Consider the following 27,367-nt stretch of genomic DNA (forward strand, 5'->3'; position numbering starts at 1 on the left):
ATATGTTGAAATTGCTAGCCTGCGGTACCCTGTACATTTGTTGGCCATTCCCTGCTGTTAAACCTTCTGCTTCCTCCACCATTTCTTGGTCTATGTAATCGGCGGCTATACATAGCATTACAAAAGCTCCTTACAGCAGAGAAACCTCTTACCAATCACTTTCCACAAGTGGTACATGGAAAGGGTCTTAATGAAAATCCCTCAGTGGTATTTAATGCTGAAGCAGGGGCTGGTGTCTCTCTCACTGTGGTTGCAGAGGGAAGAGGCAGCCTTAAGGAGAGAGAAGTCACTATTGCAGTGACCTCTGCCCTAGCAGGGTGCACTTCTCTTGCTGCCGCCTGTTAAGTCCCAGAGACAGCCATGTGTGACATGGGAGGACTAGATAATCTGATAGCCAACACGGCTTACTTGCAGGCTAGGAAGAGCAGCGAAGGTGATCTACGAGAGCTGCAGAAGAGGCGCAGGAGCCTGTCTCTACCCCCTCCAGATCTCTGCCGCAAGGAAATCAAAGAGCATGTTACCCCAGACTACGACAGCATATGCGTACAGCAGCCAATTGGTCGCCGCTTATTTAGAGACTTTTTGGCCTCTGTGCCTGAATACCAGGAGGCACAAAGTTTCCTGGATGAGGTGAATGAATGGGAGCTTGAGGTAGAGTCCACAAAAGAACAGGTATTCAAGAAGCTGGTGAACAAAAGGTTCAAGGAGGAATCTGAGGGCCGGCTGCCTTTCTTGAGTTCAGATGTGTCCAGTCGCCTCCAGTGTGCCGAGGGCAAAGAGATGGAGCTTATTCAGCTTGCAAAGGAAGAAACAAATGCCTTCCTCATGGGTGAACCATTCCAGGACTTCCAGAACAGCGCCTTCTATGATCGTTTCCTCCAGTGGAAAGCGTTTGAGAGGCAGCCTATCACCCATAAATACTTCTACGAGTTTAGGGTTTTGGGGAAAGGCGGCTTTGGAGAGGTAAAAAAAATAATTTCTTTGCATCTTGGTTCATTATAACATACAATCAGTGTACAGAAACAAGTCAAGAAGGTTAATCATGTACCCGCTATTGGCCGTAAATGTGTTTTCCTTTGTTTTCAAATTTTGCAAGTACATTTAAAAGAAAAGTTAGATGTTTATTCCCATAAACCATGGGTTATTTTACAGTCTGCTATGTATATTTTACTATGGAGAGGTTTGTTAGTTCTCTGGTGCTTCTCTCTGATGTCTAATATCTCTAGTGTCTCATTTTGTTCTCTTGTTTTGTCTGAAGCTATTCCTGCCTCTATTTCTTAGTTCCCTGACTCACGTGGTCATGTTGGGGGTATTTTAATGCCCCTAAATATTACAAAATGGCAGCTAAAAGCCATGTGAATAAAACCTTATATTTTAGCAAAATGGCCATATACAGTGCCAAAAAAGTAAGTAAACCTTTTGGAATTACCTGGTTTTCTGCATTAATTGTTGATAAAATGTGATCTGATCTACATCTAAGTCATAAGTAACGACAAAAACAATATGCTTAAGCTAATAACACACAAACAATGATAATATTTTATGTCTTTATTGAACACACAGCACTGGTGGTAAAAGTAAACCCTTGGATTTAATAAGTGGTTGAGCATTCCCGACGGTTGCGGAAATTTAGATCGTTCTTCCATACAGAACTGTGTAGCTCAGCCATATTCTTATGATGTCTGATGTCAGCGGCTCTCTTGAGATCATTCCACAGCATGTCTAATGGGTTATAGTCTGGGCTCTGACTGGGCCACTCCAAAAGGCTGATTTTGTTATTTGAAACCATTCTTTGGTAGATTTACTTTGATGTTTAGGATCAATGTCCGGCTGCATCACACAACTTCTACTGAGCTTCAGCAGGTGGAGAGCCACCCTAACATTATCCTGTACGATGCCTTGATAAACTTGATGTGACGGGCCGCCCATAGCCCGGCTGGGTACACCCATCGTTCTCGGTTGCTACCGGGACGGCAAGGGTTAACCGCTTCCAGCGCTAGCCAACATAAGCGAGGAAGGGCTCAAGAACTGGTCGGGTGTTAACGTCGTAGCACCGCAGCTCGTCGAGGTATAGCCACATGCGGTGCAGTAATTGTCCTGACTAGGACAATAGATAATATAGTGGGTCCCTGAAGCATTAGACGAGACTAATTTCCAGGGAAAGAACACACTTTATTGGGGAAACACACAAGCTTGTATACAGGTTAGGTGAGAAAAGACTATAAATCATATCCACATCTTCCTGCCCTGCCCAGACAGTCCGGCGCCACGCTTAGGCCACCAAGCCCCACAATGTCCGTATAACATTAGCCGTCATTCTCGGGGTGATCCCGAAGGAGCGGTGGCAATCCTGGGGTGCCGATGGATAGCTGGGGTCCTGAGGGTATCCTGTCCAAAAAGCGACGCAATTGGCCGAAGGGAACCCGAGCAACAACAGCTCAAGTTTTCTCTGGGACAGACCACGAGATAGCCAGCGTGCACACGATAACCGCACCGGCCGATCTCCGCTCTCCTGGCGGTCTCAGCGACCGGGGATCTGCAGGAGGCTCCCTCTCCAAACCACCCCTTGTCTGTACCCCACCACCTGTGGGTTATTTTCCATGAATAAGCGCTGTGTCCGGGCTACGAGGGGTAATAGTCTGTGGGCAGGGCATGTGGCACATGGACAGGGTGGGACGTGAGGGAGAACAAAGCATAAACAATAATTACCACATATACTGGGACATACAGAAATCAAACAATCGTTACTACAGACGGCGCCTATTAAACCCTGGGCCGTCACACTTGGGAATTCATTGTCACTTGATCACAAGCTCTCCAGGCAGCTAAGCAGCACTTAAATCATGATGCTCTCTTGACCATACTTCACCTTTGGGATGATGTTTACACTACGTAGTGCTGCATGTTTTTCCTGAACAATTCAACCTTAGTTTCATCAGTCCGCAAAGTATTTTCCCAGGAGCGTTGTGCAGTGTCAAGGTGCTCTTTGGCAAACTTCAGGTGGACAGAACTTTTTTCAGTGGTGTCCTGCCATGGACTCCACATCTGTTCAATGTTTTGCGTATGGTAGACTTATGAACAGATATACCGTATTGGCTCGGATATAGGCCGCCCCCGTATATAGGCCGCACCCTAAAAGTTTGGTGCTTTTTTAACCCCTTAATGACAAAGCCCGTACATGTACGGGCTCAAAATGCATTGTTTTCAATGGGTTTAGGGACCGCCCATTGTCCTTAAGGGGTTAAAGAAAAAGTTTTTTTCTTTAAAAAAGCACCAAAAAAAACATACTGCCACTCTGTCCCCCCCCCGAGATATGCTGCCACTGTCCTCCTCCTCCTCCCCCCCACCGATATGGTACCACTGTCCTCCCCCCCCCGAGATATGTTGTCACTGTCCTCCTCTGCCCCCCCCTCCTTGACTTACCGGAGCAGACTCCCGGGTGTCTTGCGGGGCCAGCGGGAGACATCTATGCAATACGCGTATGCAACTTCCGGTACCGGCACCCGGGAGTCTGCTCCGGTAAGTCGGGGGTGGGCAGAGGTAAAACGCATCGTGCGGACGATCCGCACGATGCGCTTAGACAACCTCCCGTGCCGGCACACCCCCCCCCCGTGGGAAGTGCTGGCAGGGGAGGCTGTCTGAGCGTATCGGGGAGTAGGATGCAGGTCCCCTGCACCGCTGCGGGGGATCTGTATCCTAACCCCGCTGCCTGCCCGGCGCCCGGGACTGCATGTCCGGGGCGTCGGGCGCTAGACCCCGAATATAGGCCGCACCCCCACTTTAAAGACTTAAAGTGGGGGGAAAAAGTGCGGCCTATATTCGAGCCAATACGGTATTAACCATTTCCAATATTTCCTTCAAGTCTTTAACTGTTACTCTAGGGTTCTTTTTTACCTCATTGAACATTCTGCCTTGTGCTCTTGGAGTCATATTGGCTGGGCGCCTACTAGAGGACTGCATTGGAATGCGGGTCCCACGGGACCAGCCAAAAAACTTGCGGGCGGTCTTGCTGGTGTTGCGGACGGGCGGTCAGACACTGTACCTGCCGGTCCCAGTAATCCTGCGCAGTCCCGCAAGGCTGCCCTCGCGCTGCTTCATCACAGCGTCTCTTCTCCTGCTCTGCCCAGGAATAAAACAGAGTCACGTGATGTGACGTCACTTCCTGTGACTCCGCTGTGTTCCTGGGCGGAAAAAGAGAAGAGGCGCTGTGAGGGAGCAACTCGAGGACATCCTTGCGGGACTGCGCGGGAAATCTGCAGTTCAGGTAAGGAGGTGGGCGTGATTGACCACATATGTGGCAGGAGCGGGCGGGATTGGACACAAATGTTGCGGGAGCGGGATTAAAAAAGCAGTCCTGCGCAGGGCTCTAGCGCCTACTTCTAGAGAAAGTAAACTCTTTGAGATAAAGATGGAAATGGTTACAAATTAATGTAAATAAACATTTCCTGATTGTAAGTCTTCTGAGATGTATTTTTTTGTAAGGCATGGTTCACATGAGCAGGTGCTTCTTGAGAATAGCAAACTCAAAATGTCAAAATCGCTCTAAAACACACCTCTAGGGCAGTGATGGCGAACCTATGACACGCGTGTCAGTGCTGACACGCGTAGCCATTTGGGGTGACGCGCAGGATTTCCTGCGATTCATCCTCGGCTCCTGCACAGCCGCCGAGGATGAAAGAATCTGTGGAGGAACGGGGGGGGGGTGGTACGTGCAGTAGCGTACCTAGCGGGGCGCGGGGGGAGGGGCGGTCCGCACCGGGTGCCGCTCATCAGGGGGGTGCCAACTTGCCGGCACCCGGCACCCCTCTAGAGACGGACAGTAATGTCCGCCGCTGGAGGAGCAGGCTCGCAAGGGAGCAGTATCGGAGGTCTTTAACAGACCACCGGCTCCCTTGAGTGATTTTAAGCCGGTTCAAGGATTGTTAAAGACCTCCGATACTGCTCCCTTGCGATCCGCGCGGCAACAGCTGTTGTGCGCCGGGGTTTGTTGTCAGATCCCGGCGCACAACACTGAAGCCGCGCCCACCGCTGTCCGTGCCCTCTGAACCCCGTGCCCTCGGAAGAAGACAGAAGAACTGAAGAAGAAGAGGAGCGAAGTGCAGGAAAAGGAGCTGTAAGGAGAAAAGAGGAAAGGTAGGAAAGCATACAGTGAGAGTGGATTGGTGTATGTGTGTGGATTGGTGTATGTGTGTGGATTGGTGTATGTGTGTGGATTGGTGTATATGTGTGGATTGGTATGTGTGTGTGGATTGGTATGTGTGTGTGGATTGGTATGTGTGTGTGGATTGGTGTATGTGTGTGGATTGGTGCATGTGTGTGGATTGGTGCATGTGTGTGGATTGGTGTATGTGTGTGGATTGGTGTATGTGTGTGGATTGGTATGTGTGTGGATTGGTATGTGTGTGGATTGGTATGTGTGTGGATTAGTATATGTGTGTGGATTGGTATATGTGTGTGGATTGGTATATATGTGTGGATTGGTATATATGTGTGGATTGGTATGCGTGTGGATTGGTATGCGTGTGGATTGGTAAATGTGTGAGAGTGATGGGTGTTATGCTGTACCATTTCCAATGTATTTTTCATTATATAATTATGCTCTAAAGTACATCATAACTCCTATCACTCTATACTGTTCCATACAGTGGCAGAGCTTGGAGACAGAGGCCTTGCACCCCCACCGCAGGACTCCTGAAAGGTAAGTAGTTACTAAGCAGGTATGTTAAATAATTTGTTTTTGGTTTATTAAATACAATTATATATTGCAATTATACATTTTTGTAGTTTAAACTATAAATTGCGCAAAATTATGTTTTTTTGTCGAAGTGACACACCACGCGAGTTATGCTCGATTTTTTGACGATTTTTGACACACCACGCCAAAAAGGTTGCCCATCACTGGCCTAGGGGTTCCCATGCTTTTTCCAACCCACACTGTGAATGTTTGAATGATGTATTCAATATGGTCAAGATCAATACAATAATTAGTGTGTTAGAACAGATTGTGTTCATTATTAGATGAACATCATACCTATTTATATTTATACATAAATGCTGATAATTCCAAAGGCTTCACTTACTTTTTCTTGATGCTATATACTTGCCATATTGCAGCTTTCTGTTTGTTAAACTGACATCACAAGAGAGAGCAATCAATGTATCGATGGATTGCAGACGTTTCTGATGTAAGTTTAAAGACACATCAGGAATAAAAAAAATAAATAAATAATAATACACTATAAAACCAGAACCATTAAATAACTTTCATTGTTTGGTGGTTCTTTAGTGTATTGGAAGCTGAAGCATGATGTTAATGAGCTCTATCACTTTATTATCGGTGTCAGAGTGTATGAGAGTCATTCAGGATGGATCCGTTCTACCTATTATTAGAATTTCTATCCATAAAACCCCCTAAACTTTAATGTCTGGTGTGAATAATTTTTAATCTATAAATATGGCATTTCCATACATATATGGAAAATATTTATACCTCCCAACATTTCAAATTACCAATGAGGGACATGTTTATTATAAGGGGGTGTGGTCAGGGGCCAGGGCTTTACCAAGGCTTTTTATGTGAATTGTGTTACCTATTGATAGCTAATTTTGTTACGAAGTAAGGTAGAAGTGTAATAATGTGTTTTTAATTACCCAATTTATAAATCAATTTTATGCTGGCTCTATATACATTATTGTGACTTTTAGGACTGTAGAACACTGCGAAACTCTCATATCCATCAAACATTCTGAGCTACCAAAGTCAGAGAGATTTGGGATGGGGCATTTGGGGGTGAGTTACTAGAAAAGAATGTTGAGAGAGCATATAGTGTGACCTAACATATAGCTTAACAGTTTTTTAGGGGACACTTTAGCCATCATCTTATTATTAATATTTTATTTTATTTATATAGCACCAACAATTTATTCAGGACTTCTTATAGTATATATACACATACCATTAACAAAACCCACAGACATTGGGTGATACGTTGGCTGAAGAGCGCCCTGCTCACAAATTTACAATCTAGGGGTACTTTAATTCATATAATACCGGCATGATCCCTTTAAATTTTTGTGGCGTCTCTTTTGCAAATGCATGGAGGTATCCCTGCATTTCCCTCTGTTCCCACCCCCAGCTAGTTTACGTGCAAGCACTATATATTAACCGAACACATTTCTCTGCACATCATATACTTACCTCCAACCAGCTCCAGCGTTCTGTTCAGATCCCTGTGCACGTACACAGAAAGTTCTCGCCTTGATTTTAATTGTGTTGTGAGGAGGCCATGCAGAAGTTGCAACAGCACAGATCTCCATTATTTTTTTGAGTGGGGCTGCAAAAGCAGGACAGTGCCTACAAAGTCAACTCTGTCAACATCCAAGACTGTGGGAAGTATGCACTCCATAGGCTGTACGAGGTGCATTCTAAGATATTGCCAAAATGAATGCTAAATATTACTTTCTGTAGTGTTTTGGGCTCGCTATTGACTGCTTACAGCCGTTTCCACAGAAAATACTACATTTCTTTCATTGATCAAAAAAATGAATAAAGTTGAGCATTTTTTTAAAATGTGGTAAAAATATCCAAAAGTACTCATTCTAATTAAAAAAAAAAAAAAATATACACACACACACACACACACACACACACACACACACACACACACACACACACACACACACACACACACACACACACACACACACACACACACACACACACACACACACACACACACACACACACACACACACACACACACACACACACACACACACACAGCCGGACTGGGACTGAAAAGCAGCCCTGGAAAAATTTGGAGACCAGCCCCATATAGTTTATCTCACGGTCGCGCTCTTTAACCACACGCACCCCTTATACACACCCGAGTCACACTATTCGCCATTCTTTTTATCTCATTATTTGTATTAAAATGCCAGAAAGCAAAAGTGTTAAAAGGCCCTAATAAATGAAATACATTACACATAATGGGATCAAAACATTTACTACTGCGAACATTTTAGATGAAAAAGTTCAGTGGAACAAAACAGTGATCACATTATTCTTCACGATATTCTGGTAAGAAACTTTTGTTTCTTTATTAATTCATGTAGACAATTTTTTTCATATTTAATAAAAGCTATGATTGAGACATGTTTGGTTTTTTTTCCTTTTATTTGCCAACCTACCCCTGCGTTATGCACATCTGCTCCCAGGCTTGCCACTCTGCCCCCCTGATATGCCTTCTAACCCCCTATATGCCACTCTGCCTCCAGAAATGCCTTATACCCCCTATATGCCACTCTGTCCCATGATATGCCTTTTAACCCCCTGTATGCCACTCTGCCATATAGGGGTCAAAAGGCATATCATGGGACAGAGTGGCATATAGGGGGTATAAGGCATTTCTGGAGGCAGAGTGGCATAAAGGGGGTTAAAAGGCATATCATGGGGCACTCTACCTCCAGAAAAGCCTTATGCCCCCCTATATGCCACTCTGTCCCATGATATGCCTTTTAACCCCCATATGCCACTCTGCCTCCCTGATATGCCTCAATCCTCCTATATGCCCCTCTGCCCCGTGATATGCCTTTAACCCCCTTTTTGCCACTATACCTCCAGATATGCCTTTTGACCTCCTATATGTCACTCTGCATCCAGAAATGCCTTATACCCCTATATGCCACTCTGTCCCATGATATGCCTTTTAACCCCCTATATGGCAGAGTGGCATATAGGGGGTTAGAAGGCATATCATGGGACAGAGTGGCATATATGGGTATAAGGCATTACTGGAGGCAGAGTGGCATAAAGGGGGTTAAAAGACATATAATGGGGCACTCTGCCTCCAAAAAAGCCTTATGTTCCCCTATATGCCACTCTGTCCCATCATATGCCTTTTAATCCCCTATATGTCACTCTGCATCCAGAAATGCCTTATACCCATATATGCCACTCTGGCATATAGGGGGTTAAAAGGCATGTCATGGGACAGAGTGGCATATAGGGGGATAAAAGGCATTTCTGGAGGCAGAGTGGCAAATAGGGGGACACACATACACACACATGCTGATTGTTTTTGTTTTTAACACATACAAAAAAATATTATACATTTTGTACAAAAAAATACATTACTTTACTCACCTTCTACTTCTCTTGACTTCCGTCCTCTGGTAGGTGCACACTGTTCTCTTCTCTCTCCTGACAGGATGTCACTGACCTGACATCCGGTGCTGCAGCAGTCTGAGTGCGAGGGGGCGGAGCTTCCACCCCTCACGCTGCTCCCATCACTATGCAGCCATCAGACTACTGGGAATGTAATCTAAACGGCCGGTGCGTGCTGATGCCCCCGGCCGGAGCTACTTTAACACTTTTTTTTTAATTTATATGGTAAGCAGGATCGGCTCGCCATATAAAGTAAAAAAAAGTATTAAAGTAGCTCCGGTCGGCGGGATCAGCACGCAGCGGCCGTTTAGATTACATTCCCAACAATCTGATGGCCGCATAGTGATTCCACTGCGTGAGGGGTGAAAGGTCAGTGCGAGGGGGCGGAGCTTTCACCCCTCACGCTGCTCCCATCACTAGGCGGCCATCGCACACGGCTGCTGAGTGCCGATGCGGCCGGCCGGCGATACTGTAATACATTTTTAAAATTTAATATGGCAAGCCGGACCAGCTTGCCATATTAAATTAAGAAAAAAGTATTATAGTAGCGCCGGCCGGCCGCATCAGCACCCAGCGGCCGCTCAGATTAGATTTCGGGCAGCCTGGGGGGCAATTGGGAGTATGGAAGCTAAGCAGAGTAAAAGCAGAAACAAAGGAAGCAAGGGGAACAGAGCAAGCAAGAGACATTGAAACCAAGCAAGAAACATAGCCAGACAATATATACATGGACACAACAAAGGACAGGGAACAAGGCAAGGAACACAGGGGATGGAGTAAGGAGCCGAGATCCTCAGACGCTTCTCCTTTAATGCAAGGATAGGAAATCTTAACAGGGATATGGGGAGAGGAGAGAGGAACCGACATCTTCAGATGATTCAGGGAAATAGAGGGCAAAGGTACGAGACAGACAAACATGAATACAGGAACTAGCCTAGGACTATGTGATAACAATTGGAGACTCCGTCACATCATATGGCCATAGTATGCTTAGCCCACCACTACGCCAAAGTACTCCAATATTCGGTGGGTCCTAGCACTAAACCCTGTCTACCGAAGTACTAAACAAACTAGACATTGAAACTAAAGACATATCAGAAAGACATACCTGTAGACTGCAGACAAACATAACAGGTGGGGCACACCAGAGCAGAACTGGAGTCAAGGAATCGGAAGCACAGAACAGAGCATAAGGAAATCCAGGAATGGATTACAGTGAAGGGGGAACAGTAGCAAGACAAGTGAAACTAAAGACATGCAGCTACGCAGCCTGGATGGGGCCTGACAGGAGGCCATTGGAGTACAGTGAACTCATTGTCATGTTCAAGAAACCAGTTTGAGATGATGTGAGCTTTGTGGCATGGTGCATTATCCTGCTGGAAGTAGCCATCAGAAGATGGGTACACTGTGGTCATAAAGGGATGGACATGGTCAGCAACAATAGTCAGGTAGGCTGTTGTGTTTAAACAATGCTCAATTGGTACTAAAGGGGCCAAAGTGTGCCAAGAAAATGTCCCCCACACCATTACACCACCACCAGCCTGAACCATTGATACAAGGCAGGATGGATCCACGCTTTCATGTTGTTTACGCCAAAGTCTGACCCTGCCATCGGAATGTCACAGCTGGATTCGAGACTCATCTGACCAGGCAACGTTTTACCCTCTCAGGATCAAATCAGAAATGTCAGCCCATGAGACACACCATGACCCTCATTCCACAAAGTATGCCGCGGGAACACAAACGCTGAAAGAATACACTGAAACCAAGCGCAACATCAGCCAAGGCTCTAGGTCCCCATTCAACACCTGGGAATCCAGCCAGTGTCCTACCATTGTAGTCCTGCAAAAAGGTCTTTCATGAACAGATTACGTAAGGGAAACCAAATGTCTTGAACTATTAGCACGAGATGGAGCAACCCATGGACAGGCAATTTTCTACTTTCCACTGGCAACCCAGCAGGCAAAAGAACTCCGGGTAGAACAGTACCAAAAAGAAAGCCACCTCAATGTCAGACTTCAACAGACGTGAACTCTGTAAAGGTTATTTTTTAGGCACTAAAGGAGATACACAAATAGGGTATAGTGGAAAAACTAAAGGGGCCCAACATCCTCCTTGACCAACTTTTCCATGACCAGGGCTGATGTCATATGTTTGGGATTTAGTACACGAGTGGAAATAAAGGTACATGAAAGGCACCATCAGGCACTGGCCCACCGAGCACTTCCTGTTTGCTCAATGGCCAGACTGGCCCTGCTGTGTAAAGCTTTGCATACACTGTTGGCACTATATAATTAATAAAGCCAATGTAATTTTAATGTATAGAAATGCATGCACATTTGATTATGATCTTGCAAAACAGTAATTTTTCACCAACTTGCTAGACTGGTCACCTTGAATATATACAAAACTAACTGGTGCTGGTTATTAATGAATGAACCCATGATAAATGGCAAATCATTAGTCCTCTAAACTCTAGATTCTCTGTGTCAGGATGCTACGAAATTAATAGGTTTCCTCTCCTATGGATGAGTATACACAAATGACCCAAGGTGAAATGGTTCTTGAAATTACCGTACATCATTGCAATAAAGGGAGGCCAGAAAACCAACCCCCGCCTTACTGCTCCACTAAATCCCTCTAATCCTCTGCCCACAGATTCCCCACTGTGAAAAAGAGCCTTTCTGTTTATAATTACTATGGGCTGATGGTAGCTGAGTCCACAGTCAAGCAGAATTATTTATAACTGTCAAGGTCCAGATGAGCTGGCTGAGAAAAAGCAGATTAATGGAATTTTCGGCACAAGATTCCAATGACGTCTGCGAGGCCAGTGACACTGAGAGTGCATCTGGCTGTTACTATCACTAATAATGGTTTGTAATGTGCCAGGATATTTTGTTTTGTTGTGAAACTGTGAAATGGAAATAAGTCTGCAAAGCTTACATTAAGAACAGACTATATTATTTTTGTTTTATAATGTGCCAACATATTTTCCTGACACATTATAATAATGACGAATAGACAAATTAATCACTAGGTAGTCTTCTACCTGGGATGTCTGACCATGTGGGCTGTGCTGTGTGGGACACACATTCTGGATTGAATCTCCATGACACAAGTATGGCGGTGCTTATTTGGTTAAGTCTTTATAATCACTGGCACAGTCGAATAGCAATGAAGACCATAAATATGTCAAATATGGAAGCTCCCACAGTCTTTTCTGTTCTTTATATAGACCTTTTGAAATCATAATTGTTTATAATGTATTTAAAAAAATATAAATTAACCTTTTGCTTTTGTTTTTTAATCTAACAAATGCCATTGATGCCCCCAGGTGTGTGCCATTCAAGTGAAGAATACGGGTCAGATGTATGCTTGTAAAAAGCTGGACAAGAAACGTCTCAAGAAGAAGAATGGTGAAAAAATGGCCCTTCTGGAAAAAGAAATACTAGAGAAGGTTCATAGCCCCTTTGTGGTCTCCTTGGCCTATGCATATGAGACCAAAAGCCACCTGTGCCTGGTGATGACCCTCATGAACGGAGGAGACCTCAAGTATCACATCTACAACATTGGAGAAAAGGGACTGGAAATGAAACGGGTTATCTTCTACTCTGCTCAGGTCTGCTGTGGGATTCTTCACCTCCACTCCCTTAACATTCTGTACAGGGACATGAAGCCAGAAAATGTCCTTCTTGATGACAATGGCAACTGCCGGTTGTCAGACTTGGGACTAGCAGTCAAAGTCAAGGAAGGCAAACCCATCAACCACAGAGTAAGTACCATCGAGGCTGAGCTCCCTGAGAGCAGGGAAAGAGAAGAAACTGTACTATTTTTCATTGTATAATAAGAACAAGTCTTAATTCCTTGGGATTTGGCCTCCGCTAAGGAACTTATGAGGCTATTTAGTTTAAAGGCAGATGGTAAGCAGATTTCCTAATTAACCATTTGTTAGCTACTTAGCTGTCCGTTTACATAATCTACCTATTATGTCCGTGTATTTGTAGATACAAGATGCGGTATGCACTTCTGGAAAAAACACTTTTTTTGTAAACAGACTGGACATTCATATATATATATATATATGAATGGTGCCGATAATTACCCTGCCGTAAATTAATATGACAAAAAGATGAAATATGGTGAAATCTCTCAGACAGACAATACATAGAGTATGATCTCACTTAATGAGAGGTTGAGAAGTATGTGCGAGCTCAGTGGAAGCAGTGCTGGACTGGCTATTGCAATTCCCCCCCCACAAAAAAAACCACCTTACCTCCCTAGCTCTACTCCACTTTGCATGCGGTGGAAGCTGCCATGCTCTGGGGAACAGGGTCATATGATGTTACATTACCTCGATCCTGCTATGAATCCTGTCTACTTTCACGCTTGTAGACAGCTGTCTGCTACAGTCTTAGTTTTATGCTTAGATGCCACCTGCCTACAAGGTTCAAAATGGGTAGACAACAGGTGTCTGGAACAATAAAAACTAGTGGAAGGAGACCGACAACGGAACAGGTGGATGGCAGAAGACTGAGATAGACAGTCCTACACTGGAAAAACCAGACACCATATCAGCAGAGGCCACATACTGCTGCTATGTGGCCTCTGCTGATATGGTGTCTGGTTTTTCCAGTGTAGGACTGTCCACCATCTTAATATGCTCCACCCATTTATTCCAGGCCACACCTCTCCCCTTTCTCTGTAAACTCCACCCTTCATCAGTTGTTCCCACCTCCTCCTCTTTAGGCTCCACCTTTCCTCTTTGAGATCCTCCTCTGTATATTAAGCATGGACATCAAGTTCCTACTTGTATATTTTGTTGTTTTGTGTACCATTTCACATTGTTATATATCATTTTAAGAGATATTAATAATAACTAAAATAGTTATTACACCCTAAAAAAGGTGTAAATTTAACCATTTTCACCAAGATCAGTCATCCATGTCAACTATACTGGAAAGATCACAGATGTTTAAAATTGATTGAATTAGCCTGTGGCCCATGATGTGAGCATGATGTGTGTAACAGCAATCATTTGCACCATATATGCAGTGCCATATTTGTCCCCAAACAGCTTAACAGTATCAATGTTGTCCCCAAACAGCTTAACAGTGTCATCTTTCTTCCCAAACAGCTTTCTCTGACATGTTTGTTCCCAAACAGCTTAACAGCGCCATCTTTGGCGCCAAACAACTTTCCAGTGCCACATTTGTCCTCAAACAGCTTCCCAGTGCCCTCTTTATCCCCAAATAGATTGTTTCTGCCATGCTCATCCCCAGACTGTTTAACAGTGCCAGCCTTATACATGCTCACACACTTATCCATACACATTCATGATTACACACACATACATACATACATGCTCACAGAAAAAAATGGAAAAATAAAGTTTATGAACAACCAAAATGCACATAAGCAAAATGCAACCATATCACCTAATCACACTACAACGTGTGCCATGACAATGGCCCAACCAATTAGATCAAAAGAAATAATACAAAACATTGTTGGAGCGTGCAGATTGGCACAACAAATGCTGATACAGCTAATTGGAATGGAAAAATTGTAACAACCTGTTCCTATAACCTATAAAAACTGCTGCAAACAAAAAAGAGCAGTCAAATATCAGTAATGTTACTCTGTGCTGGACAGCCTTCTTAAAACGTGTTTGGAGATTCCATATGGTATCTGGACTTTGTATAGATCCTGGCATACATTTGGCCATTGGATCACAGAACAAAAGAAAAATTAGGTTTTTAAGCCCAACATAATCATGAACATTACTGATCCGCGACATATAGGCCAGTGTTCTGCAAAGCTGGAAGCATAGCATAGTCCAAAATGTCTTGGTATGTCACCTTCAGCAAAGTAAGGTTCGAGCATGTAATGTGTAAGTAGTGCAAGGGAGGCAATATGGCTGATGGCATGAAAAGGGTTAAATGTCCTTTATAAGGTTAATTTTTGCTTAACTGCTTATGTGCAGTGTGTTTAATGTGTTCTTATACAGCTCGTACATTTACTTTAGTCAGGTCTAGTGAGGATTAGACGAAAGGTTTTATGGTCTGAAATGAACATATACAAATGCATGTATTTTATCTGCTCAGACATACTGCGCACCTCATTAAATCTCTATAAGGGCAGACCTTTCAATGGCTTCAATGTTGCATTTTTCATTCATTTGTTGAATGTGCAATCGTTCTATGTGGTTTAGCTAGGTTGTTGAATTGGTAACTGTGTTTTTTTGTTACACTGTTGAGGCCAATTAAGGTTTATTCAGATGATCGCATCGGCCACAATAGCTATACATCTTAAATTCTTACATTTTATTCAGGATTTCTTGAAGCTCAAAACCTTAGACAGTCTGAACTATTTTTTCTCGCACTGCAGGGACACCTTGCACATATACAGAGGCAGGTTTAAACCTGTAATCCTTTCAATGCAAGATGAAATAAGTCACATATGTACCAGCATTTAAGGGGTTAAGGTTAAAAATTGAAAACACCTTGTTTACTGTTAGAATAGTGTAATTATTACTGAAATTAGTGCTAGAAGAATAACAAGACCCGATTGAACTAACCCCTTCAAAGCTATTTAATTGTAATGCGTGCTACAAATGTAACAATTTTAAGTAACAATGTTTACACCAATTATTTAGATTAATTTGTCTTCTCCTTCTGCATCAGCAAATTTTACATCTCACCATGTTATTGTTAATATTGTGTATTGTTAAATTTACTGTTATTGGTAATTTTGTATTCTCCCCACACTGTTATAATGGTATGGAATCAGATGGCGCTCCTTAAATAACATATAATAATAATTTACCCAGAATCCTATCACTGCTTCTGTTTTGAGTATAAACTAAACCTTGATGGGTTAAACACTCCTGATGGACATAATCTGAGTGTGTAAATGGATACTGTAATTGTTTATGTCTAATCTTGGGTTTCTTTGGTTTCTCACAGGCTGGGACCAACGGGTACATGGCTCCTGAGATCTTAAGGGAGGAAAATTATTCGTACCCTGTTGACTGGTTTGCCATGGGGTGTAGTGTGTATGAGATGATTGCAGGGCAAACTCCATTTAAAGATCTAAAGGAAAAAGTCAGCAAGGAAGAAGTGAGAAGGAGAACACTGGATGATGAAGTTGTATTCCATCACCCTAACTTCACCCCTGAAGCAAAAAGCATCTGCAACCTCTTCCTAGCTAAAAACCCCCAAGAGCGCCTGGGGAGCAGGTGAGAATCCCTTCTTCAGGCTATCATGTTATATACAGAAGCATGATGTAGGAAACCCTGTGTATACAGTATGTTTATTGTTCAGTGACTTCTCCCTATGATGTAGTGTTATAGCACCATACAAGATTCTGTTTAAAGGTTTCTGTCACTTTCCTAAATGCTACACCTTACTGTGATGGTAATAAGTTAACGAAAACATACATGCACGAAACGCGTGCCATATACTGGCCCCCAGCTCCTGGCTCAAATTAAGGTTGGGTCAAAAAGTGCAGCAAATGGTAAAAGTGCAAAAGGCATGCTTGTGAAGTGCAATTATGCCCCTGCGCACAGCGTGCCCTAGCGGACCAAACTAGGGGACAACTAATGCTGTACCTTGGGCATCCTGTACTTAGCTCGCCTCAAGGCCAGATGATCAAGCGTTTCCCTCTCTCACTGGTACTCACTTGATCGGACCCAAAAGGCAGAGAAACTATGAAATTCTAATGTAGTGTATTAAGTCCAGGCAATAGACTATGGCAGAAGAATAATCCTCCCAGCAGAGGGTGCTATAGTCACCTGTCTACAATGTGTCCTTCATACTTGTGGAGACCAAATTGCTTTGGTTTGACGTTAAAACCAGTTCTAGAATGACTCTATTTTCTTTATTCTCTACACTATTTTCTCTGTGGTAACAGTAATAGTAGATAAACTATAAAATAACTTCAGTATACTAAATAATGTTCCCAATTCACTAGTTCATGTTCACCTCTTTTAGTTTTGAATGTTATTAAACCAAAATTTGCTTATGTAACATATTTGAAGGGGGCAATCTCACTGCTACAGCATGTAGCATAACTACATCATTTTTTTTTAAAACAAAAGCATCTTGTGTTTTTTGTCAATCAGTTTTTTTTTTTTAGAAATAGAGGTTTAAAATTCCTCTTACAGTGAGATAAGATATGTGGCAGCCTGTGGCAGAACCAGCATTATCTTATCAATTTGCTGAAGTTCTTTTCCTTATCCTCAACCGCCCTTACAAAAAGGCTGCCTGAACAAATCAACAGCAATCAATAACTTAATAGTTGTCGGGTATTGATGCAGTTGCTGATGATGTTAAGATATAAGTTTTTCCTTCTTATACACATTAGGTGAAATTTTAATATGTATATATTATTTATTTTTATCTTTAAGTACTGTTATGTGGATTTATTTATAATATATACAACTATAAAATACAATTTAAGAAAAGTGACAGATCTGCTTAATAAATTCCAAAAACAACTAACAGACATTACACCTATTTTTTTTATTAATTCTATTTTATTCTTCCCAGAGGAAGTTAAATTAAACATTGGATAGTAGGCTAATCCTTTGGTGTTGATATCACAAACAGATTGGAGAAAGCTCTCTGTATGTACACTTAAAATAAATTGGTCTCTTGGATCCAATGAGTACAAGATGGAAAAATGCAGACTAGGTGAAAAAGAAAGTACACTCTCTTCTATGGTTTTATATATCAGGGCATAATAACAATGATCTGTTCCTTAGCAGGTCTAAAAATTAGGTAAATACAATCTCAGATGAACAACAACACATGACATATTACACCATGGCATGACTTATTTAACTAAAATAAAGCCAAACTGGAGAAGCCATGTGTGATAATCTAAGTAATACCATTACTGCTTCCATAGGAATTAGGAGGCTAACTAGCAGACAGGTGCTGCTGATTAAATGCCCTTGATTAATTGATCATCAGCAAGTTTGACCATCTCTATAAAAGCTTTAGCAGTTTGCTGGTCTGGAACATTCAAGTCCATCATTCTACAGTGAGAAAGAATATTTAAAAGTGGAAAACATTCAAGACAGTTCACAATCTTCCCAGGAGTGGACGTCCCGGCAAATTCACCCCCAGGTCAGAACATGCAATGCTCAGAGAAATTGCAAAAAAACCCCATTCTCAGACACTACAGGCCTCAGCATGTTAAATGTTAAAGTTCAGTACAATTAGAAAAAGGCTGAACAAGTATGGACAGTTTGGAAGGCTTGCCAGGAGAAAGCCTCTTCTCTCTAAAAAGTACATGGAAGCACAACTTCGATTTGCAAAGTTTGCAAAGTTGCATCTGAGCAAACCACAAGACTTCTGGAACAATGTTCTTTGCACAGACGAGACCAAAGTGGAGATTGGAGATGTTTGGCCATCATGCACAGCGCCACTTTTGGCAAAAACCAAACACAGCATATCCACACAAACACCTCATACCAACTGTCAAGCATGATGGAGGAGTGATAATTTGGGCTTGTTTTGCAGCCACAGAATCTGGGAACTTTGCAGTCATTGAGTTGACCATGAACTCCTCTGTATACCAAAGTATTCTAAAGTCAAATGTGAGGCCATCTGTCCAACAGCTAAAGCTTGGCCGGAATTGGATCTTACCACAGGACAATGAGCCCAAGCACACCAGCTAATCTACAACAGAATGGCTGAAAAATAAAATAATTAAGGTGTTGCAATGGCCCAGTCAAAGTCCTTAAGAGAGCTGTGCATAAACAAATGCCCGGAAACCTTAGTGAACTGAAGCAAGGTTGTAAAGAAGAGTGGACCAAAATTCCCCCACCACGATGTGAGAGTCTCATAAAGTCATACAGAAAATGATTACTTCAAGTTATTGCTGCTAAAGGTAGTTCTGCAAGCTATTGAATCATAATGTGTACTTAGTTTTTCACACATGGCTTCTCCATTTTGGCTTTGTTTTTGTTTAATAAATCATGACATGGTGTAATTGTTGTTGTTTATCTGAGATTGTATTTACCTAATTTTTAGACCTGCTAAGGAACAGATGATTGTTATTATGCCCTGATATATAAACCATAGAATTCAATGAGGGTGTACTTTCTTTTTCAAACAACTGTATAAATGTACATGATATTCCTTAAAAGTGATTGAATGGTCTTCTTGGAATAACATGTTTGCAGCATAAAAGCAGCCTGTCTCATATGTAAAGCATACTGGAATGTAGCTAAAGGTCTGACAAATTAACATAGCGACAAGCTATAAGTATCTCTGTGTGACTGACAGTGACAGATTGTGTTGTTTTTTTGTTTTTTGTAAGGTCAAATGATGATGACCCAAGGAAACATCCTTTTTTCAAATCAATCAACTTCCATAGGCTGGAGGCAGGGATTGTCGATCCCCCATTTGTACCAGACCCTTCTGTGGTTTATGCCAAAGACATTGCAGATATTGCTGATTTTTCCGAGATCAGAGGAATTGATTTTGATGAGAAAGACACAAAGTTTTTCAAGAAGTTTGCCACAGGTGCTGTACCCATCAGCTGGCAAAAAGAAATCATTGACACGGGATTGTTTGATGAGTTAAATGACCCTACTAGGCAGTCCACTGGAGGATATATGGGTGGCAGTGGTGAGAGGAAGTCGGGCATCTGTTCAATTATATAGATGGCACGCAATATGGAAAGGCATTCCTATACGCCAGGGGCAATTCAAACACGGAAAAAATCTCAAAGCAGACTGCCTACAGGTTTTGATTCAATTGCTTAAAAGGGAACTAAATGTCATGTTCAATGTTATTCAATGCAAAATCCTCATTATTGTATGCAAAAATTGAAATTATAAGCTAACATTTCTATATTTGAAAACCATATCCATATCGAAATAAGTGATTAAAATACATAGATGATGTACATTCTGAATGAAAACTGGTTGATATATAGATATTTTTGAAATAAATAACCTTTACTATTAGTGAAATATAAAATGTTGCATCTAAACCACATGAAAAGATGACTGGATCGTTATTAAACGTTACATTCTGTAAAAATAGAAGTCTTGATATTAATCAATGTCACAAAATATTCTGTTTACAGAAAACCACTGTGTGTGTTATCTAGGGTTGCCTCCCCAATGCTTTGAATGACCAGGTTGGGAGTAAGCTTACCTCACCAAGACACAAAAGCTCATGACCATGCATGCACCAGGTTTATAGCAATAAACGCTAATGTGCCATGCATAACTTGCCTGAAGAATAGTATGACTGTCAATATGTGTGTTTTGGGAAAGAAAAAGAAATCTCAAAGCTTTGTTAATATTTGAAAAATGTAACTAAAGAACAACAGTTTCAAATTGCAGCGTCTCTTTTGTAAAATATCAAAGGAAGGAAGTGTGTGTTCCATATTCCATCCGCCATATGATTGTTGGAATATTACTGGTACGGCAAAATGATTAATTCCAGGATAATTTTTAGTATGATCACACCGGGTTGATAGATGACCTCAGCATGGGTATCAATGACATCACCCATCTTCTTCTAGAACACTAAAGACAAAAGTGACCCTCCCTGTACCTTTTCAGCTACAAACTCACCATTGGGTAACTAAGTTAAAGAGTGTGAAAATCTGAAGAGCTATCCCTGGAGGTCCCCATTTTAATATAAAGTAATAGTTTATGCTCTCACTTTTCAAAGCTTAATCTGCCATATCAATTGTCCTTCTAAAACCATGGAAAACCTGAAGATTTACCCTAAGCTTAAGTCATACACCTTGTCATTTTGATTATTATTTCATTTTTGAAAGCTAGGAAGGCATAATAATGCTTAGTCCTTTTAAATTAAAGCTTTATCCAGATAAAAATAAGGAAATATAAATGTCAGTGGGTTTATGGCAAATGCCACAGAGTCACTCAACTCCAGTACAGGAACATGTACAGCTGACCAAAGAAAACCGAAGGAATGACTCGACTTCAAGGTAAAATCATAAAGTGCAAGAAGACTAAATACTTATTCCAACTTCTTATTCCAACTCCTGCAATGGAGAGCTGAAGTATGTGTTTAGTTAGTTGAAATTTGCAGCGGTCTTGTCACTTTACCATATAATACATTTTGTCGTTTGGTGCTCTTAATAAAGCTATCTGTGAAATGGTGTTTGTAAATTAAAGAAAAAAATCAGAATGTATTTGCGTTAGAAACCCATTGTGCATCATTGTTTTCTAATATCTGTATGGTTATTTGTTTGTGTTCTTTTTTTACTCTATATTGGATGGACCGCATGCACACCAGTTGATGCATTCTTTTTTGGAGTTAGAATGAGGCTTATGAAAGAGAAATCTATGGTAGGATAGGTTGCCAGTAGGATCATTCATCTAGTGTACAAAGTCAATGGGTGGTTCTTAAATATGCTTCCTGCTTTCGTGAAAGGCAGCCATAGGATGGAAAAAAGGAGTCAGAAGTATCATATTCTAGCTCTATTTCACTAAAGATGAATGCAATAATCCCATTTAGCAAAATGCTTTAAAATCAAAAAGTGTTCCGGAATGCATTTTGTATGAAAATGGTGCTACAGTGTTCCTTTAAGTTATTAGACTTTGATGGTAAGTCATGTGGCTCTGCATGCGGAGCAGAGAGGATAACCAGGTGTTTATAGATGTTTATAGTAAGTTTGTGTTAGCTTAAAATATTATATATATATATCGTGTTAGCTTATTCGATTTATGTTGTGGTAGAACTGAAGTCTGAGACTGCCTGAACATTTCAGAAGGAAAAGGTTGGTGACTGGGCATAAGCATTTTGTGATTCTGTGATGTGAAGAAGCAGCAGTTCCAAAGTGCCACCTGTGCCCCAAACTGCTTGTAAGTGCCAACTTAGGCCCTAAACAGCTTATTAATGTCATCTTATCCCCAGCTTGTTTGTGCCATCTTTGCTGCAGACAGCTTTTCTGTCCCATCTTTGTCTGTAAACATTTTGTCCCTAAAAAGCTTGTAATTGCCCCTAAACAGCTTGTCTGTGCCACATTTGTCCCCTAACAGATTGTCTGTGCCCGCAAATGTCCTGTCTATGCCATCTTTGCCTTAAATATCCTGTCTGTGCCATCTTTTGCCCCCAAACAGCTTGCCTGTTCCCTACCAGTACCACTTACCTGCAGGAGTGGTGTGTCTCCATTCCCTTTTGCTGATCCCAATGAAAAGGCCTAAAGTTAGGCTGGTGAACGACCAGACCTTACTCTAAGGGCAAACCTGAAGAGGACAAAAATAAACTAAAGACATTGACTTAATGCCATAAATGTATCTGAGTGATAAACCTTGCATGCACTATGTATATTTCTATAATTACGGTCAGGAAAGGTGCCATTAGTAACCATCTCTGTATCTGCCCACATTTCCACTGGGAGGCTGTTTCACTAAACTATCACTCTGGGTAAAGTAACATTTCCTTTATGCCTCCATGGGCTTCCATAAGGTAAAAAAAATGAATCTGCATTTAAATCAAATATCTCCAAACCATTGCACCAATTTACAAGCAATAAATAGAAACTATAGTCAGTTATGATTAAAAATAACTCAAGTGCAACTAAGTTCTTCCTAGATTTAAAACCATTTCAAATACTTTTCATCCAAGTTAGAAGTTGTTGTAAGTTTGTTTCTCAGTCTTTAGCCGTGTGTAGAACACATCACAATACAGATTTGGAATAATAGTAGTACCCGGGACATTCTGAAAGGTTTTCCTGGAAAACATGTATTGTTCTGAGATCACTTTGTAATGAATGGTACATCTGAAGACTCTTACGGCTTACAGAACAGAAGCTGGACAATCAGCTGATACAAACAGACTTCCGCGTTTGTGGAGTGACTAGTGAGGAATAGTAAGAGCAATCAAAGGCCCAATGAAAAGGCCCACTGTTAGGCTGGTGAAGGGCATACCTGAAGAGGACAAAAAGAAACCACAGGACAATGACTTAATGGCATAAATTGATCTGAGTGATAGACCTTGCATGCATTATGTATCTTCCTATAATTCTTTATGGCTTGAAGGGCAACTACCACTGTGATGCTTTCTGTACATCCATATTTATATTGTATGTCTGATACCTAGCAACATGCTCTAAAAATGTTTTTGCTACTTGAAGAAGAAGTTATGCATGGGTGTTAGTTCCTGTTTCCCCAGTTTGATTTAGAGGCATTAAATCCAGTAATCGCTTGTGTCGCTTTTCCTAGACTTTTCCTTCTGTTGGACATTACTAGTCAGAGCTGATATCACAAACACTGTACATGAGCATTAGCACAAATATCCCTGTTGGTGTAATGGTCAGGTGTCTCAATACTTTTCTTCATATAGTGTACATAAAAGAAATGCTACTGTTTAGGCACAAGGTAGTCAAATTAATATGAAATACCAAAAGGGGAAAAATGCGTGCAAATATCTTCCTTTTAGCAATACATTGGTGAAATGCAGTAGTGCAGTGAATTCCTATTGTTACATTAAGTCTATATTCTCTGGTGACCTGTATTGTACCATTACGCTTTATAATGTCATATTTGAATCATTTTCTATAGACCTTTATTAGTTTAGCGGCTTCCATAGTGGGGTTAATACTCAGCAGATGCCCAGTGGGCCAGTGGCTGATAGGGCTACAAAGATACCAATACTCAAGTGGCAGATTGGGTCCTGCGGTGTGTATAAAAACGTAATGTGCGCCCACAGGTTTTCAGCTGGGCGGGTAAGGGTACATCATTTGGAGGACTCTGGGTCAGGGCTGCTTAGTCAAGCACAATCTGGCCCTGCTACACAAATAATTTACATGTGTTGTTGAATTTTGTCCAAAAATCAGTCTATGTAAAGGAACATTCCAGACCGTTAACATTTTGCAGCAAGCAAATCAGTGCATAGATTTTTTGTATAGAGGAGTCAGTAGAAGAAAAGACTTCTAATGAAGTAGGCATTATACTTGTGCTACCCACGCAGGTCAGCTCCATACACAGCTGGGAAGTTGCGTGGCAGCCACTCAATTGCATACAAGTTGAACTTCCATTGAAGTGGGGACATAAGTATAACGCATGCTTCAGAAGAAGATGAGAAACATGTCTCCAAATAAGTCTCCATTTCTCACTCCTCTATAAAACTAAAGCATGCAAGACAGACACTAAGACTGTGCGTTTTACATGAGCCGAGGACTGGAGTGTCTATTTTAGAATCTGTCCTGAACTATTTATTTATGGGAAACATAATATACTTAATAATAAACAAAATAATCTGCCTTTTGTCTTTTCTTGTGAAACACATGGACACAGTAAACTTTATTCTTTGTATACTCCAGCGGAGATTATGTAGCACTCAAACATTGTTTATTTCAATTACAATCTAATGAGGGGCCTCTCTAAATGGGTTTTCGGGTGCGCGGCAGTGAAAGGGTTTGGCTCAGTCCTGTTCTTTGGGCACAGTTGCATTTCACTCTACTGGATAGTTTAGTTCCGGTCCCAGAGAGGATGAATGCTGTCCCTGGGTAGAAGCCCAAAGCTTTCTGTTTGTTTTACATGCAGCTCAGGGACACATAAAAGGAACATGAAACAATGAGAGGGAAGAAACAGCGAGTACAGGCTGAGAAGGCCAGGCCAGAGCTGGCTTTCTGCAAGTCACCCGCTTGAGTCCGCCCTGTAGAGATTCATTTGTCTAGGTGGTAATTTCACTACCCTCTCCAATAACCAGCTGGACGGAGGTTATAATAACAGGCTCAGGTCCAATCTATTCTTATCCACACTTAAAAAAAACGATTTAAGAAGAGTGTAACATTAACTTATGAGTAAAATAACAAAAACAGCCACGGTTTCTGATAAAACCTTAATTCCCCCCTTGAGTACAGTAGGGGGACACTCTTTAAGAGTGAGCTTTGACCAAATGACCACATTTCCTGTTGGATGCAGTGCCGCGACCAAACAATGGTACCGATCACCTGCCACGGTCTAAATTCACGTGCAGCAATATTTATCAGCTGTAGCCTGTCACGTTCTATTTACTGCACGGAGACAGCAATTTAAATGAACAGTCTGGGAGATTAAAACCATTATCTTAATACTCAGACAATATCATTTACATGTGTCCCTCTGCAAAAGTGTGTCAGAGGAGAGACAGGCAAAAGTGTCTATACCTGGACAAAGGGGGTCCATGATAGGCCACACTGGGGATAAGTAAGCAGCTCTGGCACATTGAGGCCAGCGGCTGCTAAAAGACATATAAATGGGCACATGTTACGTTTTTATACTTTCATGGTGTACAGCCGCACATATCCAGCCGGTGGCCACACACTGCAGGACTGGAGCTGCCACCGGAGTGTGCCAGATGACCAGTCCAAGGCTGAAAGTCAATGGTCCCTGTGAGGCATTTAGTGAAGTGTCCACCACAAACATTGTTGCCTGCCTCCCATTGAACCCCCGTGTATGACTTGTATCTTGGAATATGTCACCCGACATGCGTGACATTGGTACATACTTGTGTGTGGAGTTACCATGTATCAAATCAATGCAAGATGACAAATTCTCACATAAATAAAGCAGCGTTATCATAACAACCATTCCTGGTAATAAATAATTACAGAAGTTATTGGCAGCAGATGCCATTAATATACCAAATCCAAATGGCAGCAGGGTCCTAGTTACATCCTTGTTTATATTGTGGCAACTCATGACCGTGATTAAGGGCAACCGGAGAATACGATTTTTAGAATGATATATATCATGTTCCAGTTCTTTGTTTCAGACACAAGCAGTACTTAAAGATGACCAACACTTGCTGTTACACAATAAAACATAGCTGATTAAGCACTGGAAATGGCTTCCGTTTCCTTGAACGTGCTAATGAAATTCTTCACACAGGAGATTTCTTGGAGGAGGCAAAACAACTTTCATTGCCGTTAGCAAGAACAAAATAGCTTTGCAGCAAGATCTGAAGCAAGAGGTAAACAGCTCAGCATGCGCCACACAGAATACACACTGTTCTGTTTTTGACCGGTCCCATGCAGATCATGTCCCAGAGAGAGGTCTGATTCCATGGAACAGATCCATCCTGTAAACAATGCAACTCTACAAGCCAGAGTTCTAAGCCGGACTTTTGGATACACCACTGCCTCAATTGTATACATAAGAACGTATGTACATATGTACCTTCCATATATACCTAGCCACATCTTAGTCCTAATATCAATTCATACTCTTACATATAAGATACATCAAATCAAGGGGTAGTGGATTTCTGAGGGTTCTGAGGCACCTACCAAAATATGTAAAAACTAATTTCACTGTTCCTGGGTTGGCATTAAAGATTCTGGGGTAATTCTTATGTAACCAAAGTTTCTATTGTATTGTATGTTTGTAAATTGCTTTAAAATTATTAAACACATTAAATGTCAGGCTCCACTAGGGGGCAGGATTTTCTGACTACTCTAATCTCTGCCAGTAGGTGGCAGCACAGATTATGCTTGTGTTACACATATTGTGTTATCATAGGGAACACAGGTATGTAAAGGTTAGTAACAATTATTATTATTATTTATTATTATTATTATTATTATTATTATATTTGATATATGGACCCCTTGAGCCTTACCTAATTGCTCTGCTACTTGCCCTATTGGCTTTACCTATAACTTGTATCTTCAACCATTCTCATATCTTTCTCCTCCTACCACCTGCATCCTGAAATAATCAATCTGTTCTCCCCATCTTCGTCAGTCCACTACCCAACTCCACGTAACCCAATTCTTCACCCAATCACCATCACTACAATCAAATCATCCAAGTAGTCCCTCTCTTTCTGTTTCAGCCCCTTCATCCCCCAAACAGATTGTAAGAGAAGAGCAGGGCCCTCTCCTCCTTCTGTATTATTATGCCTTAATGTGTGTCAATGTTTTGTTAATTGTAAATAATTTATGCATTGTGAAGTTTAATATATATATAATGTATAGTTATTCCTCACTCGATATTTGCTGCTTATTCAGGAGCAGGCGGCAGTTTTGGGGTTGAGGGTTAGCTACTATACACATGCATGCGCTGAAAGTGGTTTACAGGATGGATCTGTTCCATGGAATCAGACCTCGCTCTGGGACATGATCCGTTTCAGTGGAAGACCTTTCTTGCTATTAGCCAAAACTGGTGCCAAATGCAGATAACTTGTGTCTTCATGTTTTCTTCATTTCTTACATGTAAAG

At 41.7% G+C, this 27,367-nt stretch overlaps 1 protein-coding gene across 1 annotated transcript; it reads left to right on the forward strand.

The window, feature by feature from the left end:
* The first annotated feature begins 300 nt into the window (after positions 1-300).
* Positions 301-19,858, forward strand: GRK7 (G protein-coupled receptor kinase 7). The gene is made up of 4 exons (XM_053460564.1): positions 301-963; positions 12,498-12,935; positions 16,129-16,400; positions 19,493-19,858. Exons 1-4 carry the CDS (start codon positions 361-363, stop codon positions 19,836-19,838), a joined length of 1,659 nt encoding a protein of 552 aa, XP_053316539.1. The 5' UTR covers positions 301-360; the 3' UTR covers positions 19,839-19,858.
* The last annotated feature ends 7,509 nt before the right edge of the window (positions 19,859-27,367 follow it).

Source organism: Spea bombifrons, chromosome 3, assembly GCF_027358695.1.
Source record: "Spea bombifrons isolate aSpeBom1 chromosome 3, aSpeBom1.2.pri, whole genome shotgun sequence".
Taxonomy (NCBI): domain Eukaryota; kingdom Metazoa; phylum Chordata; class Amphibia; order Anura; family Pelobatidae; genus Spea; species Spea bombifrons.

Coding starts and splice junctions, on each gene's coding strand:
- GRK7 (XM_053460564.1), top strand. CDS start 361: ATGTGTGACATGGGAGGACTAGATAATCTGATAGCCAACACGGCTTAC. Junction 964..12,497: donor GGAAAGGCGGCTTTGGAGAG/GTAAAAAAAATA, acceptor TGATGCCCCCAG/GTGTGTGCCATTCAAGTGAA. Junction 16,401..19,492: donor CAAGAGCGCCTGGGGAGCAG/GTGAGAATCCCT, acceptor GTTTTTTGTAAG/GTCAAATGATGATGACCCAA.